At 40.5% G+C, this 19,210-nt stretch overlaps 1 protein-coding gene and 1 pseudogene across 1 annotated transcript in view; both read right to left on the bottom strand.

Annotated features, from left to right (window-relative positions):
* Positions 1–416: 416 nt before the first annotated feature.
* On the bottom strand, positions 417–2,005 carry LOC102823578 (annotated as a pseudogene).
* Positions 2,006–4,993: 2,988 nt separating this feature from the next.
* The window catches only part of SNRNP40 (small nuclear ribonucleoprotein 40kDa (U5)), a 38,158-nt gene continuing 23,941 nt past the window's right edge, over positions 4,994–19,210 (bottom strand). Inside the window, exons 6-10 of the mRNA XM_006862186.1 lie at positions 14,710–14,830; positions 11,888–11,970; positions 10,844–10,905; positions 6,218–6,321; positions 4,994–5,288 (exon numbers count right to left, since the gene is read on the bottom strand). Of these exons, the coding sequence (XP_006862248.1) occupies positions 5,239–5,288; positions 6,218–6,321; positions 10,844–10,905; positions 11,888–11,970; positions 14,710–14,830 (420 nt within the window). The 3' untranslated portion in view covers positions 4,994–5,238. The remainder of the gene's footprint in view (positions 5,289–6,217; positions 6,322–10,843; positions 10,906–11,887; positions 11,971–14,709; positions 14,831–19,210) is intronic.

Genomic DNA, 19,210 nt, shown 5'->3' with positions numbered 1-19,210 from the left:
CTTCTCCCTTGATGGTCCTAGGGACCTTCGCTCCTAGACTGAAAAGTCAATCACTCCCCTCCTTGCTATAAAACGTCCACCCTTAAATTTCCAACCCTCACAGTCAGTCCTGGTAACAATTATTCACTATTGTATCACAAGACCCGTCTGTATTTCGTTGCATCAGCCCCGCCTAGTCAGATTGAATACTACTCACTGGAGATTCTACCTTCCTCCAGGACCTCTGGGTCTAGGTTCCCTCTTGAAAGCTTGTAAGCCAGTCACTTCTTGCCTTTGTAGCCCCCCACCCCCCATTTTGGGTAGCCAATGTCCACGTTGCCCATCCCTGTCTACTCTGTGTGTGGAGGGGGTGGAAATGATTCTTGCTGTAAGGACTTGTTCCCTCTTTGGAGCTACTGCTTCTATAGGTGTAGAATTTACATTCTTAATGGTCCCATCTTTTGTAGGGTTTGATTGAGTTCCTGAAATTATGGATCTGGTGATGAAGAAATCCCCATAGTGCCTGGTGACCTTGGTATCTGTGATGTGGACCATGTCCATATCATTATAGAAGCCCACCTTGGAGGCTGGCTGAAATTCACGATCTAAGGCAGAGATGCCACTGGTCCACACCAGGTTCTTCATTTTGGGCTTGAGGAGCAGAAGCCAGATTCAGAACCCCTGCTCTTTAAGGATCAGGAAGCTGGCCAGCTTGGCTGCAGGCGCGGTAGTACAGAACTTGAGGAAGCTGCGGATGTTTGAGAGTTGGGTCTGCTGCTGCTCATCAGAAAACATCTTCAGCTGCTGCATGAAAGGCTTCTTGTGGTAGTTGGGGTGCATGTTACTGTAGTTAGGCACCATAGGAGACAGAATTTGGGGCAGGAGTAATTAAAACGTTCCTCGTAGACCTGTGAGCCATCCTTCTGCACGCACAGCATATTGTCCCCATATTTCTCCTGCAGTTGTGGAGGTGAATGCTCTCGCCTGTGTGCATAGGGTACAAGGGGTGTGTGTGTGTGTGGCCAGTACTGTGTGCATGTGCTCATTCTGCTGGTTAATCATCTCCTACTTATATGTGGTCCTCTGAAACATGCTTGAAGGATGTTGGCAAAGACCTGGATGGCATACTGGCAGTGGAGCATCAAGTACACAAACTTGATATAATAGTATGTGGTGACCTGGCACTTGGACACCTAGGAATACATGCTCTTCTTGTTCAGCTCGATACTCTCCAGCACCTTGATAGTCTGGTAGTAAGTGCAAGCGCAGAAGCCCCATCAGACTGAAGTAGCCAAGCATCTTGTAGAGGGAGTGTTGTCTGTACTCCCTAGCCATACTCTTGGGGTTATCTCCACTTGTGTACACTTCCAACTGAAGGTTGATGTTGGATTAGTCTACCAGGGAATGAAGGACATTGAGGACACTGAACATTCCAGATTTGGGGACTGAAATTAAGGAAGTCCATCTCCAACTTTTTCGTGGTTTTAAAGGGGTACTGACTAAATGACTCTAACTGGTAGACGAACTCATTGGTTGTTCAAAGGAAGCAGGACCATCAACATTAAGAATGTAGTTGGAGGTTATAATTGTAATAGGATTCAACCTTCTGCTCCAAAGAGGCTGCCCCCACTGACTGTGGCATGTATGTGCCTGTAGTATAATTGTTTGCCAACATATGAAGCAATGGCTTCAGTCTCCAGCCAAGGTTCTTGAAGATTCTTTCCGTCAGCTCGGTCTAGCTGTTCTCATAGATGTCCTGGATCTCATACACCTTCTGGTCAATGACATCGCTGGAGACATGACTGACCTCTAACTCATACACCTTCTGGTCAATCAAATCCAAGACCATTTTATGGAAATACTGAACGAAATGTTTAATCACTTCAGGGATCACCTGATAGGTCTGCTGTTCATACCGACGTTCATAAGCCAGGTCCTGCTTTGGAGTTCCTGTGTGCATGTCATAGTTTCCCGGGTAAGCACAGGGTTCACAGGCCGCCTGAGACTCATCAGTGGGATAATACATGGCTGTGGCACTCAGGAACACGGCTGGAGATCTCACCTGTTTTCTTGGAGATCTGGACCTGAATCCTACAAATTTCATGCCTGTAGAACTCCATGAGGCTCAGGGATTTGTGTCTCCTACATGAGGAGGCAAGCATCCCTGCACAACCAGGGAAAGTAAAGGAGGGAAAAATAGCACCAAGTTGTGTTTTGATGGGTTAGCTTGTGGATAAACGGTTTAGAGGGCTAAAAGTAAATGGATTAGGGCTACAGGCTAGGAGAAAGAGCAATTAGAAACTAAAATCTACATGGAAAAATGGCCTAAAAAGTCACATTTCTGTCAAGTCAATTTACAAAACTCAATCACCCAGAGACAAAGAAATGTGGCTCTTTAAGTGTCAATAGTATTAAGTGATAGAGATTGTAGAAATCATAAAGAGTAATTAACTAAAAACCAGAGATACCATTACTCATTCGGGAGCAATCTCTCTTTCAAAGTGAGAAACCATTTGCATCCTCTGGGGATGTTTTATACTCCAATCTTTATTCCCCAGGTTCAGGGCCTCTGTGCCCTTCAAATTCTAAGTGGTGCTGTTATTTCCTGTTAATAGTCCCTACCCAGCCTTTTGTAGAAAGCCATCGGGAGAACAGAAAAAGCTGAGGTTAAAGGAAAGCCCTTGTTCCAAGACCTCAGTTCTTCCCAGTCAATGTCAACTTCTCAAAGGACTGGATAGTGTCAAGGTTCAAGCCTTGTTTTATCCTAAACCAAGAAACATGCTGGTGAGGTGGAAGAGACTGGGCTAATTTTGAGGCATGTGGATGTGATTATCCAAAGGGCTTAGGTGTCACCTGTGAATATGTTGGAGGGGTGAAGAGCAGCTGGCATGCCCATATATATTTGCTCAGGCCAGGAACTGCAAAAGCACCATGCTCTTTGCAAAACCCCCTATACTCTAAAAGGTTCTGCAATAAACCACTTTCACATTATTTAACCCAATCTTTCCAAAACATTTTTGAGCATGGGGTCTTATTCTCAAAGTATCTAACAATATATGTGGGAAATAGTGTTCTGTGAAATATGCCCTAGGAAACCTCAACTCATAGGAAAAAAGTACATGAGGTACAAACACTGTGGGATTTAGACCCTACTAATTCTGCACCTTGATTGTTGGCTGCTCCCCATTCATTTCTAGCCACACTGAAGTTCTCTGGATCGTGAAACACAACATGCTTTCAAGCTGGTGCCTACTAATTTTTTCCTTGGAATGTATGCCTTTATCTACCTGGCAAAGTCCTACTCATTCTCTAAGTTCTCATTTGAGAGTAATCATATAATCTGTGAAACTTCTTTTCTTCTCCCAGGACATTAAATTGCTTCCTCTTGTGTTTCCAGCCCACTTTATTTAAACTTCAGTCACTGCATTAAAAGTAATTGGTTTGACAGCTTTATTATCCTGCTGGTTCCTTCATTAACGAGCTAAGTAAATCTTTGGCATGTGCTTACTTAAAAAAAGAAAGGTAATTGATCTGAGAAGGTCTTTTCTACTGGCCTATATGTTTCCTGGTAGCGTAGTGGTTATGAATCGGGCTGCGAACCTTAAGGTCAGCAGTTCGAAACTACCAGCTTTCTGCGGGAGAAAGGTGAGACTTTCTGCTCCCGTAAAGATTTACAGCCTCGGAAACCCTATACAGGGCCACTATGAGTTGGAACCGACTGCACAGCACACAACCACCATCACCATACATTTCCTGAGTCTTGGTGTGGCACTGTGGGTTAATGCGCTGGATTGCAAAGTTGGTTTGAACTGCAAGGTCGGTGGTTCAAGCTCATCAGCTGCTCCTCAGAAACCCTACACAGGGCCACTACGGGTTGGAACCGACTTGACGGCCCTTAACAACAACATACATTTCCTAAGATGGCGAGGACAGTGACTTACTTTTCTTTGTCCCCAGCAACAACTATCATGCCTACCACATAACAAAGGTTGGTGTGTTTGCTGAATGGTTGTGCCAAAAACCAATGATATAACACCCTCCCTCTCTTACAACTCAAGAAAAATAGACGGTGAAAGTTTGTGAGCCAAAAGTGTAAAACCAAACATGTTCCGAAAGGGTAGAAGCTGTGAAGACCTCTTGAGATTTAAAAAAGACACATGCCACTCTCCAGTGCCAGATGGAATTCATCAGTGCCTGTCTGTGTGCTGGACACGGTCACCCATGATCCAGGAAGACAGCAACATGCCCTAGAAAAAAAAGGCAATCAATAGCCTTTCTTAATGACCCTGTCCATAAAGGGAAAGACAGACAAATAAAACAGACTCATTAAAGAAGATTCAGTATCATGGTCCACATCCCACCTAGTTTCTCATGCTCCTTCTGAAGTTGAGTTTGATGCAGCATTGAAAGCAATTTCATTTCTACCAGTTGAGACTGCTCTAAATCTGCCCACTTCAGGAGCCCTGAGTGTAGGAACCGCTGCTCAGAAAAGTGCTTTAGGCAGGAGGTAGAACAGCCACAGGCTCTGTCATTAAACCGTATATTCTTTTAGATCTTATTTATTACCTCCAGGCTGTTCTGCTTCTAGTAGGGACAAAATATTTGCTACTGATAATTATTTTCTGTTATTTTCATGGGAGTGAGTAAACCTCCCTCTAGAAAACAAAACAACAAAAAAGCAGAAAGTGAACAAAAAAACCCCCAAAGTAAACAGCTTCTCAGAAGTTTAAGTGGCCACATCATGCCTTGGTTTGATATATACTGATCAAACCACAAAGAAAGGACAGAAATAAATCCAGTTCACATGGCTCTTGTAAAAAGGCATCTATTTGGCTTTTAATACAAAACGACTCAGAAATACAGGTAGGAATATCATACAAGCCAGTTACCCACCAAAAAAAAAAGAAATAAAAAACAACCCAAAAGGTGAAAACATTTTAGCCACATTCTCTTCCGTCTGGTTTAGAAAGCAGGAAACAACAAACCAATGCCAGTTCATTTAAAGACTTACTTAAAAAATAAAACAAGAAACTATCAAAATCTGGCAGGTGGTTCTTAAGAGGCCACTAGGAGCTTGCCTTAATCATCCTGGTGAAATGGGATACATGTGGTCAATGAATATGGCCACTGTCTCCTCTGTTTCTTGCTAGTAATGGTCTTCATCTGGAGGGAGGATGTTGGCCTGGGCACCAATTGATGTCATTCATACAGCCTGAGGTCTCAAGGTCAAATTGCCTTGAAATGTTCCATTCCGTATCTTCATTGAATCTCCCCCATATACAGTCTCTTGTCACTGGATGCTGAGAGAACTGAGGGGAATAAAACAGAGAAGATAGCTGGAAATAAGGAAGGCTCAGAGAAGACTTGGTGCTCAAGGGCTCTTGTGTCAAGTGCCAATTTTGGCACAGAAGAGCAATTGGACTTAGCTTGACTTTCCCTCCTCCTAAACACCATTCATAGGAAACTGCAGCCTAGTTCTGTAATCTAAGCCCTTTCAAAACTGTAACAATGATTGTGATAATTTATTTGGGAAATCAATTATCAGACTCTAATTCCTGATGTGCTCTGGCAGTCCCTGGGTGGTGCAAACAGTTTCAGGCTCAACTACTAGTTGAAACACTGAAGGTAGAGATGCCTTGGAAGACAGGCCAGCGATCTACTTCTGAAGGGTCCCAGCCTTGAAAACTTCAGTAGCAGTTCCACTCTGCATGCATGGAGTTGTCATGAGTCACAACTGACTCAGTGGCACCTGACAACAACTCATCATTCAAGCCTAAGAAAAAGACCTTCTCAGTCATTCTACAAGAGAGGAATCAAGGTCTGTGACAGTTTTTTTGTAAGTACGTTTCTGGTTGTTATACTCAGTATTAAACATTCTCCTTAAATTCAAGGAGCTAGATTTAGTTTATATTACCAATAAAATTTAAGTACATCTGTAAATTATATTTGAATATTAATAAGTATCACTATTATTCAAACACATCATTAAAACACAGGCTTGAAGCAAGTAAACACAAGTACTATAAACAGACTAACCTCCTTTTGAGATGGAAGTTGAAAAAAAAAAAGGGAGCATAACTCTTACCTCACCATTTAGGACAACATGGTGAGACTGTCATTCTGATAAAGACTTTGCATGGAAAGTACATAAAACAAATCTACCTCAGCCTCTGATTTACCAGGATGCCTCTGAAGGGATCCCCATAGCTCCCCTCTCCCATAGTCAGGACAAACTTACTGATGGGCTCATCGGGGTGAAAAGCTACTTCATTGATGGAGCCAGCATGGCCGGGCAGCTTGTATAGAATTCTTCTACTTGTGGTATCCCACACATACACAAACCTGCAAAGTATCACAATAAAGTTTTAGTCCTCCAAAAGCTGGTGGAAGGGCAGAGGCAAGGCTCTAAAATAGATTTTACTGTGGCAACAAAAACACCCCCTCCCCCAACACACATACATGAGAAATATGAAATTTGTCATTTCAAGCATTTTTAAGTAAACATCTCAGTGACACTAATGACATTCACCATGTTGTATAATCAAATAGAAACTGAGGACCCCTTCCGCTCCTCCAATAGTGACTGCTAATCACTAATGAACTTTTGTCTTTCTGCATTGGTCTAACCGAGATACTTCTAATAAGTGGGACCATATACTAACTTTAGTGTTTGACTTGTTTCATTTTGCCTAAGGTTTTCAAGATTTACTCATGTAGTGTGTATCAGAACTGCATTGCTCTTTATGGTTAAATAACATTGAGGCACAGCTTTTTAAGGTGAGTGGAAGCAACAATTTGCTTATTCACCCCACATTTATTGAGCTGTGCTCTGCTCTCAGAAAATAGGAATACAGAGTTTGAATAAGACATGGACCTTGTCCTTAAGCAAATGAGTGAGTTAATAGGCAAAGCTAAAAACAAACTTGTATTTTCAAGCAAAAGCTTTTGAAATACAAAAGAATATGGCAAGAAAACATAAAATATGTTCAGTATTGTCCCTTTTCTTACCACCCTCAACCTTCCTAGCCAAAGTGGAGACAAAAGGAGTTCCTCTCATGCTCAATCAAGAGTCATTTTAGCTGAAGGTTAAAATAAAGAGGCATTATCTTCATACGACCATGTAACTAATAACCTGTTGGTCAATTTAAAGATGATGGATTGTTGCCACAGTGGCTGTAAGAGTGGGCTCCAACAGAACAACAATGATGAGGGTGCAGGACCGCACAGGGTTGCTTTAAAGAGTGACAGTTTCCTTCATTTATCATGGTGCTGTGTATTGGTCCAGTTGTCAGGATTTTTGTTCTGTTTACATTGAAGTGCAATCCATACTGAAAGCTGTAGTCTTTGATCTTCATCAGTAAATGTTTCAAGTCCTCTTCACTTTCAGTAAGGAAGGTTGTATCATCTATGCATGTTCTTCTTCATATAGTCCAGTTTCTTAAGATTATTTGCTCAGCATCAGATAGATTCAGTAAGTATGGTGAAAACATACAACTCGGACACATACTTTTCCTGATTTTAAACCATGAAATATCCCCTTGCTATGTTGGTAGCATAGTGGTTACGAATCGGGCAGTGAACGGCAAGGTCAGCAGTTCGAAACTACCAGCTGTTCCATGGGAGAAAGATGAGGCTTCCTGCTCCTGTAAAGATTTACAGCCTCGAAAACCCTGTATAGGGTTGCTATGGGTCAGAATCGACTTGACAGCACTTAACAACAACAACATAATGCAGAAAGATGAGCCCCTCAGGTTGGAAGACACTCAAAAATGACAGGGAAAGGATTGCTTCCTCAAAGTACAATTAACAATGATGACGTAAATGGAGTAAAGTTTTCAGGACATTCATTTACTGACGGGACACAACTCAAAATGAGGAGAAACAGCTATAAACATCTAAGTCATTGTATTTTTTTCTAGTCTCATATGCATGTGAAAATTGCACAATGAATATTATGGAAAACCATAGAAAAATTGATGCATTTGAGTTACAGTGTTGGTGAAAAATATTAAAAGTATCATGAACTGTCAGAAGAACAAAAAATCTGTGTTGGAAGAAATTCAGCCAGCATGCTCCTTAGAAGCCAGAGATCCTTAGAAGCCAGGATGGCGAGACTGTTTCTTATACTTTGGACATATTTTGAAGAGAGACAAGTCCCTAGATAAGGATATCTTGCTTAGTAAAGTGAAGGGTTAGAGAAAAAGAAGAAGACTCCAACGAGATGGGGTGGCACCGTGGCAGCAGCAATGACTGTAAGGATGGTGCAGGGCCTGGGCAGTGTTTAGTGCTGTTGCACATAAGGTTGCTATGAGTTGGAGCCGACTCAATAGCACCAAACAACAACACATTGTTAAAATGAATAGACTATCAAAACAGAACCCCCTGCAGTCAGTAGAGGAATAAATCACTTCTGGCAGAGACTGGCCAGTTTTCCTGCAGTCCTGATAGAACTGTTTGGAGGCTTTCAAGTCTGCACATGAGGAGCTGATTTTTAAGCAGAAGGGGGAAATTTTGCCAAATCCAGGGCAAGTTGAAAAACAGTTTGCTGAGAAGGAGGGATACACTTCCCAGGCACATGAAAGTCAGCAGAACCCCAGATCTCCAAGGGCTCACTTCAAGGCTTCATTCTCAATGGCTGTCAATTAGATGCTAAATTTAGAGGGGTTCCTTGTCCTCTTCTTACTTTGGCATGGCAACCTTCAGCGGGAACTAGGGCCCTTACGAAACACAGCTGCTGTTGTCTTAGGGCTAACTGGCGAGGTGGTCTGTGAAATCTGGACAACCCACAGCAGGTAGAGAGGCAGGTTTACCCCAGACTAGAGTGTTATTTCCGTAAAGTTGAAAGGAACAGTGGGGAAGGGTAAGAGGGGAGAGAGGGTACAGCAAAATCAGAAAGGACCAATGTTATAAGAAAACTGATCTTGTCTGGGGGAAAAAAAGTTTACACAAATATAAATCTTAATCTTTTCTGAAAATGACAGAAAACTACTTAGAATGTTTTTTATTGCCAGAATAAAACACACCTTAGTCTGTGGATCTACTTCTTGTGATCTTTATTCAGTAACCTAATGACTGAAAGCTCCCTCCCCACTTTTCATTTTCTTCTTCAGAGAACTCGCTCAAGACTGAAAAACAAATGTGACACTTTCTCACCAGAAAATACTGGAGTAGTTGTGTGTGTGTGTGAGGACTCTGCAATGGACAGGTTATGTCAGCATTATTCACAAATGGAACATTAGGGTTCAGAATGACAACGAGTCTTCTCTATGGTAGTATTGCTGTTGTTAAGTGCCATCAAGTAGGAGCCGACTCATAGTGACCCTGTATAGGGTTTATGAGGAGAGGCTGGTGAGTTTGAACCACTGCCCTTTCAGCTCAAACCTACCTTATGGTTGCTCCCATAGCACCACACCAGGACTCCATGGGAATATGAAGTAGCATTACTCTAAAACAGTATGAGGGCCCCTAATAGGAGAAAACACTGGAATTTGTTGAAAGCCCTGGCTAGTCTAGAGAAGTTTCCAGCTGAAAGAATCGTGTTTGTTTCAGTCGGTAGCTGAAGCACTAACGGTGAGAAAAATGGGCTAAGCTACAAAGGGATCAAGACATTCCCTAATGATAGGTAAATCCAGGATTCGTCACCAGAGCAATTCATCATTCTCTACCATATCATATTTGTAGTCTATCAGCCCTGGCACCTGACACCCCTATTCAACCTCTGAATCCTTCCCAAACATAGGTCACCACAGATGCACCACACAAAATAACATCTTGACAGAATTCTCTCCTTACATTTGTAGTTCACCATATAATGCCTGTGTCAGTTTATATTTGTATATAAAGATCTGATAGTGTAATGGTTACAAGTTGGGCTGCTAGCCTCAAGGTCAGCAGCCTGAAACTACCAGCTGTTCCGTGGGGGAAAGATGAGACTTTCTGCTCCTGTAAAGATTTACAGCCTTGGAAACCCTATGCAGGGTCGCTATGAGTCAGAATGGACTCCACAGCACATCACCACCACCACCACCACAGTCTCTTCAGCTCTGGGTTGGAAAACACCTAACCCCTCCGTTACCCACTGAATCCAGAATCCCTCTCTGAATCACCCTTATTACAGGTAGATATAACTAATAGTTGTACTGTCAAGTCAGTTCCGACATGCTACCATATTAATAAAAGGTTAGGCGTATGAAACGTGAACACAGCGCAGCAAAGAGAGCAATTAATTACGCTGGGTGAGAGGATGTGGGAAAGTCCAGACCTAACATTGAGGTGGTTACTAGAGATACATGTGTTGGGTTGGGTCAGACAGTGAACCTATATAGGGTTTCTGAGGAGCGGCTGATAAGTTTGAACCGCCGACCTTGCAGTTCAAACCGACCTGTAGCCCAGGGCATTATCCCACAGTGCCACACCAGCGACATATAGGAGTTTAGATAACAGAGAGAGGAGATACGAGAGAAGGCTGTGAGGTGAGAACACACAAGTAAATGGAATAGGAAAAGGTTCAGGTAAAGGAAGCACTGTGGTAACAATGGGGAGGTGAGTGAATGAATTGAATTGAATCTGGTAAGGGAAACTAGTGCCAGATTATGCAGATGAATTTTATTTTTATGGCAAAGGAATTCAACAGAAACAAAGAAAATTTTTACCCTCCAGGTCTAAAACATATCAAAAGAGGATAGAAATGATGTGTTTGTCCTACAATAGCTTTAAATCCTTCATTCTGCATCTTCATACAGCTTTCTGAGGATAGCTATAACTCTCTGTCTGCTCTAGCTCAGTAACTGCACTTCATGTATTAAACATAAGCAGATGCTGGCATAGCTACATCATTCTTTAGCCCATACCTAGCAATCCTTACCTGTCAGCTGAGCCAGCTGCTATTTTGCTTCCATCAGGTGACCAAGAACATCTCAGAAGATTCTGCAATGATGAATATGCAAGATTCACTGAATATAGCAATGTACCCAAAGTCTTTCTTACTAGACTGCAGAACCACTGTCAGACTTTACATTTTTAAAGTAGTTTTAATTATTCTCCCCAGAAAGATAATCAGCAATTATCATACATTTTTGTAGCTCAAAACAGCATACTTCGTTATTTCATACTATATGAAAACTATTTGTAGAAAATGCTTAACATACAGTTAATTAGTGGACCTAGCAATAAAATTTTCTGCTTACAAATGGAGACTCTCTTTACTCCACTTACCTTAATCCTCATTAATTTTCCTTCCTGTTTACCTTGAACAAAAATAAAAATAAAACCAAACCCAACAAAAAATAGGATTTGATTTATAAAGTGAATCAAAATGTTGATGAGATTTCAAATGAAAACAAAAATCTCTATTAACAATAAGGATTTACACTGGGGTTTCCCCAGTCAGCTTTTAATAGAGCTGACTTGGAAATCTGAAGGTCTGAAGGTTTGGAAAAAGCGTCTGTGTTTCAGAACTAGGGCTTCGGTGCTTACTGAGGGGAGAGATGTAGATACAGGACTGTAATAGCTGGCTACCGGGAGAGTAAAGGAGACCATCTGGGTAATAGCCATGGGAGGCTGGATTTCTTAGATGAACAATCATCTAAGAGGGTCAGTCCACGGAATTAAGAGGACAGAAGAGTCTTGTTGAGGATGCACTATATCAGAGATGACCATTTGAAGGCTGGTTCCACAATTTATGAGGGGGTTTAAAAAGTTTGTAGAAAAATTCCATTATTTTATCATTTCACTTTCCCCCTCAAAGTTTGAAGTCCCCTCATATATGATTCCCTTCCTCCTTAAGTGTCAAGTAGTTTTATTTCTGAACAGTTTTGATAAAGAATAGCATGACGGGGAAATAGCTTCCTCTTAGCAGAGCTAACTTACCCTCTATTCTTATCACCACTCTGTGCCATTCAGAACTCACCTTTTCAAAATTGTGCACATTTCCTTGAAAGATTTTCACACATCTCTCTTTGGGGGCAAATGGCCGGACATCCCAAACTCGCACTGTTTAACAAATTTAAACAAACCACAAAAACAGCTATGAGTCAAAGTTTGTCTGAGAAACCACTTACCTGGAATTAGTATGTCAATGACACAAATGACACATGCAATTTTCTGGTTGGAGAAGGTCCAATAGGTCATATGAGGCAATTTTACCAGGTTAAGAGTCTTTTTTTAGCAGGAATGAAATGCATCAAATCCCATTAATAGGAGTTAAGACACAGAGGGAAACTGAGAGAGGAAGAGGAGAAAAGTCAAACATACTACTGGGGGTTTGCAGTGGGAAAAAGTTCAGTGTGCCACAAATTTCAGAGAAACATTTTGCAGTAATTCCTCAGCCAAACGAAAAAGTTACATCCAGCAAAACTACAATATGACAATCTAAATACCAGTGGATACTATGACAATAAATCTCAAAAACCAAATTTAGCAGCGACCTTTCCAAATTTTGTAGTGACAGTCTAAACCTGAACAAAGTGAAATATATAAAGGGTGTGCACGCACGCACACATACATGTCTATGGAATCTTGGTATGGCTCTGTAGGATAAAGCACTAGACTGCAAAATCAGTTTGAAGCTCAAGGTTGGCGGTTCAGAACCACTAGCTGCTCCTAGGAAACCTTATACAAGGACCCTATGAATTGAAACTGGCTCCATGGCACTTAACATGAACAAATATATATCCAGAGAGACAGTAAGGCTCATTGTGTCTTGGTTACCTCATCTCTACACTGAAGTGAATTCCACCTATATTTTCCCTTTTCTTCTTCCTAAATATATAAGGATTTTAAGGATAAAATGCGACATACAAGGTGGTCTAAAAAAAGTTCATAGAGAAATTCCATTATCTTTCAATTCCTTTTTCTGTGAATCTTTTAAAGCCCTCTTGTATGTGAAAAGGTTTTAAAAGGTTGGGAAGCAATAATCTTATCTTTCCTCACTATGTAAACAATGCTAGAATTGGCCAATGGTAAATTCACTGCAATCAGGACAACTCAAACATCCATTATAAGTAGTAGGTACAGCTGTTGGAACTTAAGTTATACCTATTATGAAATTAAGGAACTCTGGTAGTGTAGTGATTATGAGTCAGGCTGCTAACCTCAAGGTCAGCAGTTCAAAGGTACCAGGCGTTCCGTGGGAGGAAAGATGAGGCTTTCTGCTCCCATAAAGATTTACAGCTTTGGAAACCCTATATAGGGTCACTAAGAGTCAGAATCAACTCCACGGCACACCACCACAAACACCATTATGAAATTAGAGTAATATTTTATTTGCCAGTGAAAAAAAGAATACCAACCCTAGGGGATCTGACAAGCCTAAAAAGGCAAAGGTAAGCACCAAAGTTTCTATTGAGCTGAGAATACAATAAAGAAGTAAGTATGCTCAATGAACAAGTACTTAGTGAGCAGCCACTGAGAGCTAGATCCTGTTTTTATGCTACAAAATGCACTTTAGTTCTTAACAATCCTGTGAAATTACATACCTGGGGATGTTTCCTAACTTCTCCAATATTAAGTGTATATTCCAACAAGCCACCTTCCTTTTTTGCTATCATGTTGTTGTTGTTAGGTGCCATCGAGTCAGTTCCAACTCATTGTGATCTTACGCACAACAGAATGAAACATTACCCAGTCCTGTGTCATCCTCACAATTGTTGTTATGCTTGAGCCCAATGCTGCTGCCACTGTGCCAGTCCATCTCCTTGGCGTTCTTACTCTTTTTCGTTGACTTTCCATTTTACCAAGCATGATGTCCTTCTTCAGGGACTGGTCCCTTCTGATATGTCCGAAGTATGAGAGACTAAGTCGCATTACTCTGGCTTCTAAGGAGCATTCTGGCTGTACTTTTTGCTATAGTAAACCCCTACAACTAAAAAAAAAAACAACAAAAGCTCAAAGTGTGTGTGTGTGTGTGTGTGTGTGTGTGTAAACCCATAATGTTGAAATGTTTTGAGGACTCTTTGTCACGCTGGTGTTTTTGGAATGGGGAAGGAACAGGCAAAATAGAGACATCAACAGAACAAATCTGTTTTGCAAGAAGTGCAACCAGAATGCTCCTTAGAAGCCAGGATGGCAAGTCTTCATCTATCCTACTTTGGACATGTTATCAGGAGGGACCAGTCCCTGGAGAGGGACATTATGCTTGGCAAAATAGAAGGACACTGAGAACAAGGAAGACCCCCAAAGAGATAGACTGTTACAGTGGCAGCAGCTATGGGTTCACATGTAACAACAACTGTGAAGATGGCACAAGACCAATCATTTTCATTTGTTTTATTCTGTTACGCACAGAGTCGTGTTGCGAGTTGGAACTGACTCAATGGCACCAGACAACACTATTGCCCAAGCTTGGTGGTCTCGGAAAAAACTTAAGAACTGCATTGGCTAGCACCTTGTAGGTTCATCTTTTTAGATAAACTAAGAGTTCTGTGTGGATCTGTAGCCTTGGGAGTCATAACATGCCAGACCTGAAATGGGTCTTAAAGTTAAAGTCTAATTTGTCTTATTTATTCAGTGTAAACATCAATGCCAGGAGAAAATAAAAGTTGTATGCAAAGCTGCGCACGACTGGATGGCAGATCTGGGTCTAGAATTCTGATTTCTAAAGCTATTCCCATATCATGTGCTGCTCCTGATTGCCCAGGTAAAAACCTGTGCAGTGTCCTTGACTCTTACCAGGGACCCTTTGTTATGCTGGCACACATTTCTGCCACATAATGCCCACTTTCCCAAAGTTACCTGTATTGTCCATTGCATTGGACAAGAGATAAGAGCCTTCAGAACTTAAACTCAAGCCAGTCACTGAATCTGCATGACCTCTCATGGTGTAGGTTAACTTGTTTTGACGCAGGTCCCAGACCTGCAAAGACAAAAATGTTCCCAAAAATCGAATTGAAAAGAGCAGAGAAAAAAGAGTTACTGAACAGTTAACTGCCTGGAGAAACTGACATCCCTTCTTAATCTGACTCTGGGCCAATTATTACTTTATTACAAAACATGGGATTTATGTCAGAGGAAAAAAAATCCCTTGCCTTTCTAAACAGGGAATCAAAAGTTACTGTCTGACTAGGTACATGAAAACTAATGAATGTCAAACATTAAAATAAAGCTTGGTGTTGTTAAGTGCTGTTGAGTCTGACCCATAGCAATCCTGTGTAGGGTTTCCAAGGAGCAGCTGATGAGCTTGAACCACTGATCTTGAAATGCAAATGACTCTGCAGTCTGACTGACGCATTAGCCCACAATGCCAAATCAGGACTCCAAGACAAAGCTTAAAACCCTCAAAAAAAAAGAGGCCATTTAAAAATACTCTTGTCTGTCAGTCTGTTGTAGTATGGTAGCTTGCGTGTTGCTGAAAGCTATGCCATTGGTATAACAAATGATCTTATGTTAAACAGAAAACAAATGGCTTAATAAGTTATGGTTTATAAACACATTGCAATACTTTGATTTCTCATGTAGGAGATTGGCAGAATTAGGGACACACTGAATGGGTCTCTGCTGCTTAGAGCTGTGTGTCACTGGGTCACTAGACCTTTCTATGCTCATTGCCAATCTGGAAGATGTAGATAACAATATCTACTTATGATGATTGTTTTGAAAATTACAATAGTATGCTTTCAGATATGCCTGGCCAATAGCAGGCCCTCAATAATTGGTATCTATTATTGAACACCTTCTTAAAGTAACTCTGAGGACCAAATATAAAAATGTTTATATAATAAGCTATTAAGCAAAAAGGAAAAATATAAAAGTACTCATATTTATATGATTTGCAATTATGTAAAACATACATTAAAGTTGAGAGAACTTATCTGGAAGGTCATATGAAAAAAGAACAAATATTTTGTCAAGGCTGTTATTTTACAAAACTTACCCAAAATTTTATTTAATAATGCCATGTAGTTTTTCTAAGTGAATTTTTTTTCCTGCTGTTTTTTTAAGTATTGCACATTCCTTCATCCTGAAAGGAATTACATCTATGGTCATACCACCCCAAATGTGCCCAATCTCGCCATAAGTAAATGAGGTATGTAGAGTCATTCATGTGTAAAGTCTACCATACTTTATACACAATCATTGTTTGTGTCAGGATGTCTGCTGTGTCAATAATCAGGAAAGTTAGAAAAGGCTGAAATCTAGTCCATGCTGCTTTCTTCTTCCTCTTCAGAGGACGGATTGTTGTGATTCTCAGCTTTCCACAACTATGAGAAAATACAATTTGCCATCTTCCACAGCACTTGTGCGCTATTTCCCTTTTCCAGACTTTCTTCCTAAGGCCGGTACCCCTTGTATGTGCAGGGCCAGGACACATTTGTGATTTGCCACAGAGTATGGCATTAACTGAAGTAAAAAAAAACAAAAAACAAAACCCCTCAAACTCCCAAACCACAGCCATCATGTTGATGCTGATTCACAATGATCCTATAGAGGGTCACAAGGAGCCCTGATGTGGTGCTGTAGGATAAGCATTGGATGCTAACCCCAAGATCGGCAATTCATACCCGTCAGCCGCTCCTTGGAAACCCTGTGTAGGGTAGCTGTGAGTGGTAACTGACAGCACTTTCAAACAACAACTGGAGTTCTAATCTGGGACTGTGTGATTGACTATGTGACCTTGACCAAACCACTCAACCTCTGAGGGCCTTACTTTAATGGTCTATAAAGTAAGGGAGGGATTAGAAGATCCATTTCAGTTTATACTTCAGTCAGAATATATACTGGGGGAGGATCAGGTCTGATAGTCCCCCGATACATATTCTGATTGAAAAAAAAAGTCTCTCCTTTGCATTTAATAAGAAATTTATGAGGGCCAGCAACTTAATTTGAGATAGTAAAACAACTGAAATGTCCAGTTATGTATATTACCTAATAAATTACTGAATCTTGTAATAATGATAATAGCAGTTGATATATTCTGAACACTTACCATGTGCCTACCACAATTATAACATTTTTTGCTTCCATTAATTTACATAACAACTCTACAAAATAGGCTGATCATTTCCTTTTAGAGATAAGAAATGGAGACTCAGAAAGGTTAAATACTTTTCTTAAGGTTACACAGCCAATAATTCAGTGGCAGAATCAGAAAAATGATCCTAACTACAGGCAGACCTTGGAGATATTGCAGGCTCAGTACAGACCACAACAGAACATCACAATTAAGTGAAACACATGAATTTTTTGGTTTCACAGCACATATACAATCTATGCTTATTTACTACATTGAATCTATTAAGTATGCGATGGTGGCGCTGTGGGTTAATGCGCTGGACTGTAAAGTTAGTTTGAACCACAATGTTAATGGTTCAAGCTTGCAGCTGCTGCTCAGAAACCCTATACAAGGTCGCTATGGGTCGGAATTGACTTGATGGCACTTAACACAAGCATTGTTAAAAGTTTGGAATATCTTGGTAACTGCTAAAATTTGACACAGAGACATGAAGTGAGAACATACAGTTGGTTCTGATGCATGGTTACTACAGGATTTCAATTTGTAAAAAACATAGCATCTGCAAAGTACAATAAAATGAGATATGCTTGTAATAGCACTAAAAGTGCTAAAAAGACCATAATGGGTGTACTACAAAGCAACTGGGAAATCCTCTTGGAAGAGGAAACATAAGCTGAGATCAGAAGACAGGAGTGAGACAGTCATGGGAATATCTGAGGAAGGGGCATTTCAGTCAAGTAACTATGTACATGATAATTAAAAGAAAAAATAATATAGGATTTTATCTGAAATGTGACAATATGTTTATATAAACAATACTATTGCACAGAAAAATATTAAAGGAAATACACTAAAATTTCAATGGCAACTGGACTCGGATGATGCAATTACAAGTGGTTATTTTTCCTAGTTTCTAAAATAATTTTTATTACTAAAACCAAAAACAAAAACAAAAAAACTTTCATTTTAACATTGTTTGTAATAAAGTCTATTCATTAACTATACATCTGAATACAATATTTACATCTCTGGAAAACTTTCAGAGTAAATAAAAAGGCGGAATAGAGAAGCCTCGCCTAATTTTTCGTTTGGAAACTAGTTATACAAACAGGGAGCCCCCAGGGCTGATGACAAGGAGGCAGTGAGTGATCCTGATCAGACACACACACAGGACGTCCCAGTCTCTGGAGCATTGTCTTAGAAAATCTCTTAAACCAATGTCTTTTAAAACATTCCCTGGAAACACAGCATTAGCACCAAAGTCTAAATGCTTGATGACTAAACACTTTTTGAATAATTTAGAAAGATAAAGATTATGAGGCTATGATGCATAAAGACCTGTGACAGAACAGCTTCAGTGGGAACAATGGAGGTAGAGCCAAAATACCAAGGGATGCTCAAGAGATAAGGAATGAATGGGAGATATGGAAGAGAGAGTGTGCAGACAAATCTCCAGGTGAGTTATCATAGAAGTGTGTAACAATGGAAACTAAACTATTTGGAATTCCATCACCCATCACTTAATAACCATATAACCTCAGTTCAGTTGTATTTCTCTATAGCTCACTTTCCATTGTGCCAATTCATCTCATTGGGGGTCTTCCTTTTTCTCTCTGATCCTCCACTTTCCCAAACATGATATCCTTCTCCAGGGGCTGGTCCTTCCTGATAATATGTCCAAAGTATGAGGGATGAAGTCTGGCCACCCTGGCCTCCAAGGAGCATTCTGGCTGTACTTCTTTCAACACAGATCTGTTTGTTCTTTTGGCAGTCCATGGAATATCAATGATGTTGTCTGATGATTTCTCCATTCTGTTGAGTCATCTCTCTTTGGAATGGGCACAAACATGGATCTCTTCCTGTCTGTTGGCCAGATACTTGTCTTCCAAATTTCTTGGCATAGATGAGTGAGCACCTCCGCTGCAACACTTTGTTGAAAGATTTCAATTTGCATTCTAGCAATTCCTAGAGTCTTATTCTTTGCCAATGCCTTCAGCATAATTTAGACTTCTTCTTTCAGTATCATTGGTTATTGATCATATGCTACCTCTTAAAATGGTGGAACACCAACCATCTCTCTCTAGTACAGTGACTCATTTCTTCCATCTTGTTTTTTCTTTTTAATGTTTCATTGTGAATTATGTGATAGTTTACATGGGAGAACAGTAGCTTTATATTCATCCTATCATATATCATTTCATTGCCATGGTTACAATCCCCTCCATGTATCATCAACCAACCAGAGGGTATACCCTGCAAGTCTGCCCCCTGGTCATTAGCAAA

This window comes from Chrysochloris asiatica, unplaced genomic scaffold (genome assembly GCF_000296735.1).
Source record: "Chrysochloris asiatica unplaced genomic scaffold, ChrAsi1.0 scaffold00047, whole genome shotgun sequence".
In the NCBI taxonomy this organism is placed as follows: domain Eukaryota; kingdom Metazoa; phylum Chordata; class Mammalia; order Afrosoricida; family Chrysochloridae; genus Chrysochloris; species Chrysochloris asiatica.
The sequence above is the reverse complement of the archived record's forward strand: the minus strand, read 5'-3'. Positions and strand labels throughout refer to the sequence as shown.